This window comes from Lissotriton vulgaris, chromosome 2_1 (genome assembly GCF_964263255.1).
Source record: "Lissotriton vulgaris chromosome 2_1, aLisVul1.2, whole genome shotgun sequence".
Taxonomy (NCBI): Eukaryota; Metazoa; Chordata; class Amphibia; order Caudata; family Salamandridae; genus Lissotriton; species Lissotriton vulgaris.
The window spans coordinates 1,026,311,798-1,026,323,844 of record NC_141687.1 but is presented as its reverse complement, the minus strand read 5'-3'; the positions used below and the strand labels follow the sequence as shown (position 1 = coordinate 1,026,323,844).

Genomic DNA, 12,047 nt, shown 5'->3' with positions numbered 1-12,047 from the left:
TTTTTTCAAGTTATTCTGGCAGACCATCTTCATGACAATATGTTACTGCTTTAGGAATGTAACCCTTTCTAAGGAAAGGTCAACAAGGCATCATTCCAAAAGTTGTATGTTGTAAACGATAATCAAAGATGTATTTTAATTACAGCTTTATGATCTTTACTGAGAACTTCAAATGTCCTCAATGGTGCGTAGGTAATCACACTTTTTGATGTTGTAAATGCAAACAATATTTGTTCAGTGATATCGGCAACACAGTCATGATCCACGTTGGCTTCGGTAGTGTCACTATTTGTTTAAATGTGACATATGTCAATCTTTGATTTGAGGAACTGGTTATTGACTCATTTACAGCGTTCCTGCTAGCCAATACATCCCACTTTTTAACACAGCCTTATTTTTGTAAGTACACGGGATTTTTCTCCCGACTAGCCTTTCTCTCGTTTTAATGAGCTTTTGCAGTTCTCAAGACCAGTCTTTGATGCACTGTATTGTTTACGTCTGATTTAGTCTTACTGCAGTGGAATTTATCGGTACCTAATTAGCTTTGTATCCATGTAAAAATGGTGAATACATGCAGTGAAATAAACAGTGCTACGCAAACAAATGATGGACGGAATGCTGAATGAATAATACATTCACCCCCAGTCAAGAGATCTGGGTTAAATCCATTGTTCTTCTGCTCACCATGCCACCCCAGTTTAGACCCAGCCTTATGCAAATCCGTCTTGACCCTGCACCTCATGGGAACATTCAAGACAGAACTGCCAAGCCAGGTCCTCCCTGGACCGGAAACAAGCATCCTGGGACTGGTTTTAGGGTATGTCACCCTTCAGCCAGGCTAGCTTGAATCCAGTGGCAGTGAGCAAGGGACCCACGACTAGGCGTACCCATCCAGGGCGAAAAGTGCTACGCAAACCAATGATGGACGGAATGCTGAATGGATCATACATTCACTACCCAGTCAAGAGATCTGGGTTAAATACATAATTCTTTCGCTCACTGATTTGCATATGGCTGGGTCCAAACTGGAATGGCATGGTGAGCAAAAAAAACGATGTATTAGGCCCAGATCTCTACTGGGGTGAATGTATGACCTTGTTCTGCTTTCTGTCCATTAATTGTTCTTTTTGCATTTGTCACCCCGAGTGGGACTGGTATGCCTACACGTGGGTCCCGTGCTCTCCATGCCAATGCAGTCAAGATATCCTGGCTGATAAGGGCTTAAAGCCTGAAACCGGTCCTAGGAGGCTTGTTTCCAGTCCAGGGAGGACCTGGCCTGGCAGTTCGGTCTGGACCCATTGGGCGCAGGGTCAAGACTGATTTGCATATGGCTGGGTCCAAACTGGAATGGCCTGGTGAGAAAAAAACCGATTGCTTTAGGTCAAGATTTCTGTACTGGGGTGAATGTATGACATTGTTCTGCATTCTGTCCAATGGTTCTTTGTAAAATGAACAAGCATTGGCAAAGCTAGCGTGTCTGGCTTGCACTTTACGAACAACTCTTCATAGCGGCGTTACGCAGGGAGCCCCCTTCAATAGGAGGGGAATGGATTTTGACAGCTAGCGGGCTATGCTAGTCTGCAGTGTAAAGCCCCTGTCAGAAATAAAGAAGGCACTTCTGCTGACAGATCTGTGCAGGCTGTGTATGCAGCATAGAGCTAATTTGACACACTACCAAAGACATAATATTAAGTCAATGGCACAGTGTAACCACCTACAAAATGAAGGGGCCCAGACTTGATCACAATATCACTTGCAACAGACTGATGATGCTAAAATGGTAATTATTCAGTGAGCCAGCAGAATGCTGAAGAATTGTCACTGGCAACATTTCCCGAGTGCTTACATGCAGGTTTTTCTCCTTGTCCTAATTAATCCTGATTTCCTCTCCCCTATTACTCTTCAGATGAAAGTGCTCCATTATTGCTTAATGCTCTTCTTTCTGCTTAGTTTTTACATCACGTATACTGGACAAATGCCTGTGAATTACCATCTTACCATGCCGTTATTTGCCCATATGTATGCCTTAGCTTGTGTTACTACACATTTCTGTATGTGAACGTGTCCTGTACAGAACACTTAAGTGAAAACAAAGGTGAATTTCGCAGTCTGTGATGAGTAATTTACTTTCCATATTTTTGAGGTAAATCGTTAATCACAGCCTATTTATTCTTGTCTCGATGCCACCTCCTGTTTACTTAGAGCAGCCTTGCAGGAGATGGCCGCGCTCCTTGCTATTCAGATTCTGTAACCACACTGAAATATTTATTGTGCTTTCCACTTGGGTATCAACCAAACCTTGCTACAATCCCTCGTCCGTGTGACAAGTCAAGTCAAACTATGCCACATGTATTATTGTTATGCAAATTCTATGAATTTTATACAAGATTATTCCAAATAAAAAAAATACAGTAATATCAGACAGTGTAGAGCTACGGATTCTCGTGTTATTCTTCTGTCTGACCATGAAACATGCCTTCATGTAGGTTCTTTCTTAAAGTATGCAGTTAGGGCACGTAGCACTTTACTACTTTGATAAATGCTTAACTATGTACATCTTGCGATGTAATTATTAGGAAATCTAAACCTGTCGATCCTGTAGCCTTCATGTGAAGGCACATGCACTTTTTCTTATTTTAATTGCTGTTACTTGCAATTGTAACTTTTTGATAACATCTAGTGTCTTAAACTGAATGTTGATTGTAATGTGTTACTTTTATGAAAGGAAAACCTTACGAATAAAGAGAATTGAATTTGGTAGTTTAACACCAGCACAAGTTTCCATTAGTGGAGGATCTGTGCTTTGTTTTCAGTTAAACATTCTATGGTGTGAAGTTTAATTTCCTCAAAACTTGTTAAACCCTTGTTTTTAGGTCCTACCCAATCACAATTTAAATCAAGTACTTCTATATGTTGAGTTAGTGTGCTTCGCAGCTGAAATTAGAATATTTGTGGGCACTACGTAAACTATTGCAGTGATAAGTTTAGGAACCATTTAACATTTTTCAGTGTGGCGTCCCCTTAACAGGCCATTTAACACAATCAATCACGTATCTTCTCACCGGAACCTTTGCTCCCCACACCACTGAAAATGACTGGTGCTTTTCTCTTTACTTATGAAGTAGGCAGTATTTGCATCTTTAATGGTTTTACTGATTATCTTTGTAAAGATTTGCATTAAACAGCTTAATGTGGAATTTTCTTTTATAGACCGCTAAGATGAAGTCCAGCCCTTCAAGGATCCCACGAAGGAGATCCGTTCAGCCTTCCAGCTCTTTGCCTTTAAATGGTAGCTCGTTGTATGGAGGTGCAGTAACTGGTTTGAGTGATGCATATCCCATGGGAGACGATTCAGCAAAGCTGGAATCGGAGTTTCAGGTAGCCTCATTTACAAAATAAATGTCAGTCTATTGAGTTGTTCACCTTTAGCCTGCAAATAACTTGGCATTTTAAAGATGGTTTGAATTCTTCAGCAGGTCACCGTTGGCAAGTTATTTAACTTTTTTGTTCTACGTTTTTTCATTTATTGAAATGTTTGCAATGAAGTGGAGAAAGGAACATGCTGGGTGGAGGCCAATTTAGGGGCGAACAATTGACTAATACCAGGGTTTCATTCTACATAAACACCGTGAAAATGTTCATATGAAACATCCGAAAATCTACAGGAAGCAGTAACATGCACTCCAAATATTGCTACAGACTAGTATCTTCCTGTAAAATACATCCTCAGTAAAATGCATGCAGTGTGACTTTGGGACAAATGAAGGCTGTAGACATTAACCCAGTGGAGTTGTTGATCCATCCCAGAAGGTACAAATTTGCGTGCTCCGTTGTGGGTGGTTTACCGAACCAACCCTTGTCTGTATTCCATGACTATGTAAGGTGACCGATTGGTAGAGTGGCTTTTGACAGGGAACCGGTGGATGTAGAGGATGATAATGGTGGAAGGGGTAGGGTTGCAGCAGGTGACTTGTCATTTTGGAACCTTTTTTAGTAAAGAGTTCCAGTGGCTAATGCCCCAATGAAGTGCACTATGTAGGGAGGGAGGAAACCATAATCTCTGTTCTGAAGGGGCGATGGTGGGGAAGGTTGAGGGGGGGTTAGAGTAGTGGGTTCTTAAATGACTCTGGCCTAATATGCTGAAGATGCTGATATGCACATATGTTCATTGAAACACCATTCGATACCATGCATGCCTTTAACATGCAGGCGTTTACAATGTGTAGACCTTCGCAGTGCGTTGTAATGCCTTGCACAGCTTTACCACAATTAGTAATTAACTGACTGCAACATATACTGGAAAAACCCAATTTTAAACTGGTATTTACATGCCCTGTATGATTAGAAGATCTTACTTTCCATGAATGTTTTTTTTACAGAAAGAAGCAAAGGTTAAAGTGGAAATGTTATATGTGAGCAAGCTAGTAAGATTTTAACTTTTGTTAAAAAAAACACTACTGGTTAAAAACCAGGAAAATTCAAACCTGCACCTCCATAGATTTCAGATGTCGGTATGTGACTTCCTCAGCGGTGCGTTACATTTATGTATTTTTTGTATTATTGTAAGGATGAACTGTCGATGTAGGTTTTTTTTTTTAGTGAATTTCTAGTATATTTTTAACGCATGCTAAAATCTTAGTACCATACTCTGCTTTAACTTTAACCTTTTTTTTCCCTCCGATATTTCTTTATCATATTTACCAACCTCCCTCACTGAGCACAGCCTTTGACAGTGCGCAGTAGGGGGATTAATGCAGGGCCTGACTTTGTGGCCAACTCCCCACAGTTGCACATCTCCCCAAGGACAGCCAACCCACGTTTTCTTTTATGCAGTACACTGGTACATCAAGGTACCGCAGGACAGTTCAAGATTTACTCTTAACATCTACATATACTGCAACACACCCAGGGGACCTCACGAGCTGTGCTGAGTCCCGCTATATCCTTGTCCTCCCTAGAGGCCTAGCTGGGTACCGTATGACACAACATAAAACTTTTGTTTTGTCCGGCCTCAAGGGGCAGGGGTTAGGAGGGGGACAATTCAAGAGGCAGAAGGGCCAGGAGATCAAGATATCACTTCCATGCCGCCTTTAACCTTGTTTTCTAAATCTGGACACAGGGATTGAGTACCCTATTCCTCAAATGGCAGCTGACACATTTCTGTTGATGCGGCCAGCAAATCAGATTGCTCTTTACTACAGGACGGTATCAGTACAGAAGGGACTGATTAAGGGGAGGAGAGTCTGCCCTCTTGACTGATCAGAATGCTCCAATTTGAGAAAACTTGCGATACCACTGAAGTAACAGTCGCAATATCCCTGTCATTTGAAACTTCAATCCCCCAACCTCTGAACAAACTTGTACCAAATTACAAAAAGCCTGATGTTCCAGTAAAGACCTAGCGTTTCCTCAAATTTGGTCTAATTCTGTTCAGCCATGTTTTTTATGTGTATCTTCCAAGAATTCCCATGGGAAAAACTTGTCTTACCACTCTTCTTTTTCTCTGTCCCTGCTTGATGGACTGCCCTGATCAGTAAGGAGCTGAGGTGGAGGAATTTTCGTTTGCTGTTGGTGGTGGTTTTGTAAAGATTTGAGTTATTAGTAAGAAACCATCCTGCATGTAGACTTTGATCTAACTACACAGCAACGACCGTGCTGGGGCAAAATGGGTTTTGGGCATGTACGGCATGAGGGTTGGGCTCAAGGCCTACCCGTAGGCCAAACCCTGCATCCAACTGCACGGAGATCAAAATGTTTCTGCTAATTAACCTTGCTAATTACCTCTCGTATCGCATCACTCATGACATGTTCTATGACTTCATTGATCCCATCACTGCAACATCTGAAATGACCTAGTGGATTACAACACTGTGCACCCCATAACAAACCCTTAAAGCGTGTACCCCTCCCATAACCCTTAAATTCCCCTCTATTAAATGGCATTGACATTTAAAAAAATAACATGCGCAGTAAAGTACCAAAAAAAGCCTATGTGGTAATGTCCTGTGGGATCAACAAAGCATTAACCCCTTCGCCGCGGAGCTAATTCCCCCGCAGCGCAGGGGAGGAGGGCCGCGCACGGCACCGCGGTGCTGATGACTAGCCCAGGCTCGTTATGGAATAAACACAACTGCCAGTACTGGACTAAAACTTGCAGAGTTTTCTGTTAACACATGTATGAATCAAACATACCGGTCCGTTTTTTATATAACGTCACTAGTTTATTAGTAAATTTATTTCACTAGTCTATCATTTTTCTTTTTTCTTTCTCAAGAACACTTTTTGTGCATATAGAAAATGAACAATAAAATGCAATTACAATGACATATATTCTCTATACATATTTACAATTAAATTCAACTCGTACACACCGTACTTTGAGTAGTCCATTCATCATACAGTCACACACACTCATGCATACTACAAAAACAGTAAAGTATGGCCCTTAGCCAAAAAAACAATTCTAAATTCAATTTGTGTTTTAATACACGCTGCTAAGTACCTATATTATATGGAATTGTACTGTAAGAACTTAATCCCTTAATGTCCTAACTCAGTCCTTATAATTTTATTATTGGCAGAGGGCCAACATAGGGTCGACGCGTTTCAAACCCCCTGATTGCGGGGTTCTCCTCAGGACCGTACAGTTCTACAAAAACAAAACTGAAAACAAATGCGCCAGATTAAGTCTCCTAATTCAAAAAAATGCCTTTTAGAATAACCATGTGGCCACCAGCCCACTAGTATCCCCCTACCTTATTTCAAAGGAACACAATGTCTTAATGTAATCATGTAGTGTAGTCACAAAATTCTAGACAGACAATTGTACAGACACGTATGTTATACATATACTAAATATGTATTTGACAATAAATCCGCTTGTCTCAAATGGGTCGAAAAAGTTGGGCCATTAACACTCACCCAATTCACGGTGTGGAAAACGGTAGCACTACATGGAAAAAGAACTAAGCATTAATGTAGGCCAAAGCAGCAACTGGAAATTGAAATATTGCTGAAACTGGCACTAACCTCAAAGGTGTAGACGAGGGGCTCGTGGTGCCTAAAATGAGAAAAAACAGACGTATGCCGAAAATAACTCCTTCAGTTCCACTTTAGTCAATCGTGGTACATGGCGATCATGATTGTGCCGGGTGAAATGACTTATCCGGCCTCTAACACGGCGCTTCCACGCCGGGTGGGACAGTCAATGGCGGTGCTTGTTTAGAAAGCGATTCTGTTAACAAAAACAAGCAAAGGCTTAGTAAAATGATTTTAAACGTTTGCGAAAGCAAACTGGGGCGAGCAGCAAGAATAGTTATTTCTGGGCTTACATATAAGGTCGGGTAACTCTCCGTACTGAAGTTCTGACTGTTTGCTAGGTGACGCCGGCCTCTGCGTGTAATACGTTCGGTATCAGTCACGTGACCTACTTTTCTTAAAGAAACAGCGTTTCGAAGATTTAGACTAACTTTATTGCATTACGAAAGACATGAACAACACGCTGTTGAGCATGAAGTGCATAAATCATTCAAGACCATCTCTTTCGCAATATTAGTCATGCAGCACGGTGCTCCCCGCGTGTGAGCGTTCCTTGGCTCATGACGAGCCCAGGCTCGTCACCAGCACCCGAGCACTGTGCTGCATGACGAGCCTGGGCTCGTCATCCGCACAGAAGGGGTTAATTGCGGCTACTTGTTACTTGTGGGATCTTCTGGTTTGGATAGCACTTGTGCCTGCGAAACAATGTGAACATGATGAGCTCAGGGTGGTTCTCTTCTATGTTTCCACATTATCATTCTGTGATTGGGGCTGTCTGAGAAATAAGCACTGGTAAAGCCAACTTTGCCAATGTGTTTTCAATGTGTATCCATGTTAATCAACGTGGCTGCTGTTCAGCATGGTTTAAAGTTAGCGTTGTGAAGTATGCATGGTGCGGTATTGCACTGCCATTAGACACCGCATTATCAATGGAAATTACTTTTGTATGTCTGTGCGAGTATAGTTTTACTGATCAAATGTATACAGAGCACAAATGATGCGTGGAAATCTGCATCACCTAGTGTATTGATTTGTTCCGATTGTATTAAAATGTTTTCACCTCACTTCAGAATTACAAAAATGTGCTCAATTTGTGCTTTTCTAATTCTTAAATATTTGTACAGTTCTTTTACTGGCATTTAAATTGTATGCTAGAAAAAATAGCATTTGGCAGCTGCTCCCAGTAATATTGTCCGTCCTATAAATCTTCCCGCTTTACAGTCAGAAAAAGAAAGGTAAACACCAATCTGAGAAGACGTAGCCTAGCATTTGACCTCTGCCTTAGCACAGCAAATGTGACCAGATAAAAACAAACTTTAAAGGCTTGTTTTATTGCTCATTCGCTTTTGAACTAGAGCACATTTACTTTGAATGGGCTTCAGCACCCCGCTCACCCCAATTCCATTTCCTTTGGCATGGGCGTGAAATTGAGGAAAATAATGCTAGCAGTAAAAAACGCCGACAAACCTAAACAAGCTTGTAGGCAGAACATTGCTCTTCACAGCACACTAGGTTAGTCGCAAAAAGAAGTACATCCGTCAAGCAGAAAGATAGGTGGCAGAAAATTTCTTCCATGGAATACCACACGAAAAAGGGTTCCCAGAAAGCGAGCATTCGTGGAGGCATTCAAGCAGCCAGTCTCAGAGGTAGTAAACAGACTACGCTCCACAGGAGGGACAAAACTGCTGGATCGTTTTAAAACCAATATTGCAAGAAAATGTGACTTAACAAGCTCAAAGCCAATGGTAAGCAGTGTGTGCAGTGCATTCCTAGGGAAGGTTTCCTCATGTCCTCATATGTCTCTGCAACCAGGCAGCAGCGCTGTCTGGTAGGCTTTGAACTAAAAATCACATGGAATGCAGTTTCTAGTTGCACATGCTTGCCTATGCAGTCGAAGATCAGGTGGCCACATCATAGCAGAAGCTAACTATTATCATAAGCCCAACAATTGAAATCTTAGATATTCTTAAATCAATCACTCATTCCCAGCACTTATTAGAAATAAGATGAAAAAGGTTAATGTAAAGGTGTCGCTCATCAAGTACATATCCTTCAGAGTATTGTCTCGCTAATGCATCTGGGCCTTGTCAAAATCTAAACACCTGGTTAACCATTATACTGGTTTTTAGACTCTAGTGACTTTAGGCTTCTGTTCTCAATCCAACTCCTGGGTCCCCATTGAATTTTACCACTGGAACAATGGGGGGCTTTATTGACTTTACCGGTTGTGATCCTAGTTATTTGGGTAGGGGGATTTTGGTTTGAAGTTGAGGAGTGGCAACTTTTTATAGTGGCTTTCGTTAGGATCCATTGCCCCCGCATATGCATCCCCTGCCAGGTCCCGAAGTATATGGGGGCTAAGGTTGAAGGGCAGAGCTCTCCTAGGGACCCAAGAGCTGATCTGACCTAAGCCCATTGACCTCTGTCACCTAGCCTTGCTCTTGGTGAGTAACCTGATCATTGCCTCTTACTGGTTAGTGTAGCTTCTTTTTCCTCCAAGTCGAAATGCAGCAGACCTGCTTTTTTTCAGAAACTAGGTGGGTCCTATCCTGAAGGTGTAATCTGCTGCCAGCAAGTCCTAGCCTTGGAAAATGTCAACTCTGGGTAGAGGTCTTGTCTGGACTAAATACAAATTGTTGGTGTGATAAGGCTATTATTTCCCATACTTTATTTGGCTCTGGCTTGCCTCCAATGTCAATTGAAGATGATGGCCGTGCACTGCGGACTTTATTTCTGTGATTTAGGGCGTATTTCGTGCTCCTTAGGAATACTCCCCGCTCAGGAGTATGAACAAGGTATGAGGACAGCACTAGATGTGCAAGTGTCTCCTAGGGCACTGGTGAGTTGGTGCTGGAATAACCAGCAAACGTGTGATCAATAAAGTTTTCAACAAAGTTTTGCTCTTTGACTCTTCATAAGTATTTTATTCATACTCGTAGAGATTGTTCAATATAAATGCATGATCATATTTATAAATTGTTCAAAATGGATCATGTCCAACTTATTTTTCAACAAACATTCCTTTCATCCGACTTATTTTTCAAAAAGCATTCCAATGCATTTCGGCCGTGGGGCCTTCATTGGGGAAATCTGTGAAACAAAGTATGTATCTATCACTCTTATGCATTTCACAAATGTATGTCAAAGTAACCAATACATTTTTGCGATGTACAAATATGTATCAATGAAGTATCAGTGGATGTTAACATTTTAACTTAACTGAAAATTAAATGAACGAATTGCTTCTCCATCAGATGGGAAACTGTTGGGTTTGATAGCTCTCCCTGTCTAATATTAACTGTTAGATCGTACCTTTAAAAAAACGCCCTAACGCGTGAATAGTTATGCTCAGTCTATGTGGGTTTGTAACATCGGGGTAATTATGGTCTAAATCCACATATTCTATTCACGCGTTAGGGCGTTTTTTTAAAGGTACGATCTAACAGTTAATATTAGACAGGGAGAGCTATCCAACCCAACAGTTTCCTATCTGATGGAGAAGCAATTCGTTCATTTAATTTTCAGTTTAGTTAAAATGTTAACATCCACTGATACTTCATTGATACATATTTGTACATCGCAAAAGTGTATTGGTTACTTTATTGACATACATTTGTGAAATGCATAAGAGTGATAGATACATACTTTGTTTCACAGATTTACCCGATGAAGGCCCCACGGCCGAAATGAATTGGAATGCTTTTTGAAAAATAAGTCGAATGGAAGGAATGTTTGTTGAAAAATAAGTTGGACATGATCCATTTTGAACAATTTATAAATATGATCATGCATTTATATTGAACAATCTCTACGAGTATGAATAAAATACTTGTGAAGAGTCAAAGAGCAAAACTTTGTTGAAAACTTTATTGATCACACGTTTGCTGGTTATTCCAGCACCAACTCACCAGTGCCCTAGGAGACACTTGCACATCTATTGCTAGTGCTGTCCTCATACCTTGCCTCCAATGTCCCCAGAAGTATGAACTTTATTTAAAATCCAAATGAGCCTCCATTCAGGGTGAATTGGACTTACCAGGCATTTCCAAATCCAAGGTGGCAGTTGGGATAAGAGCTGGTTCTCGCCTGTCAAGGTGTATTCTGTCTGCTGCTAGCACCAGTTACAGTGAACTTTCCTGAATTTGTAGGGTAGTGTAGAGTCTGGTAATTCGTTGCCTGGTCAGGGGTTAGTGTTACTGCACCTATGATAAGCTGTTACTGCTTATCTCGAGACTTTCCTCTCCTTACTAAAGGTGTGTATTCGTATTGGTAGCACCCATAACATGTAGAGCCCAGACCATACAGTGTACGCACACTAAGGCTCACCTCGTGGACGTAGGTCAATGAATGTACTGGAAGGTATGTAATGCAGGTAGTTTTAAAGTCAGACACTGCAGATTGGCAGATGGCAGCCATGCTAGAACTACCTGAAAGGGCTATTGTCTGATTGTGTCCATTTTCTGCATTTTTAAAGCGTACTTTAACTTTTCCCAGGATATTTGATGGTATATATTTCAAAATTGTTTAACAGCTTATCTAAAGTGATTGTCTAAGTTTGGCATGCATTGGTGCGTCAATATTTTCATGAATTAATTCACTCTTGTTGTGAATGACATGCAAGCAATGTTTATATGCAATACATATGATTTTGTTAACATGCATATGCTTCTATCTAACTTCTAGATATTTTTTTTTTAAACTAACACCATATTTTAGAGTTCCACTTCTTCTGGTGCTCCTCGTAGAGACTGGGTGTATGGTGAAATGGACATTTCTGATTCGCCCTGGAAGCGCGCTACACTTCCTGAGCATTCTGGATCCCTTCAACGTCCGTGGTCTGGAAACCTGATAGGAAATAGATTGGTAAGGTATTTTCCCTTGGCTTTATAGTTGTCCTAATGCTTTGCATGACACAAAGCGGTATTAAAAAATAAAGTATTCTTTGCATCTTTCAAGTATTTACATGCTTTAATTATTTTCCATAGCCAGGCTGAGTGTCTCGGTAACAT

At 41.0% G+C, this 12,047-nt stretch overlaps 1 protein-coding gene across 4 annotated transcripts in view; it reads left to right on the top strand.

The window, feature by feature from the left end:
- Positions 1–12,047, top strand: part of MARCHF7 (membrane associated ring-CH-type finger 7) — a 227,258-nt gene that overhangs the window by 31,027 nt on the left and 184,184 nt on the right. For all 4 annotated transcript variants that reach the window (XM_086956640.1, XM_086956639.1, XM_086956641.1 and 1 more), the window contains 2 exons: positions 3,211–3,378; positions 11,755–11,901. In XM_086956640.1, coding sequence (XP_086812766.1) covers positions 3,220–3,378; positions 11,755–11,901 — 306 coding nt within the window. In that variant the 5' untranslated portion in view covers positions 3,211–3,219. The remainder of the gene's footprint in view (positions 1–3,210; positions 3,379–11,754; positions 11,902–12,047) is intronic.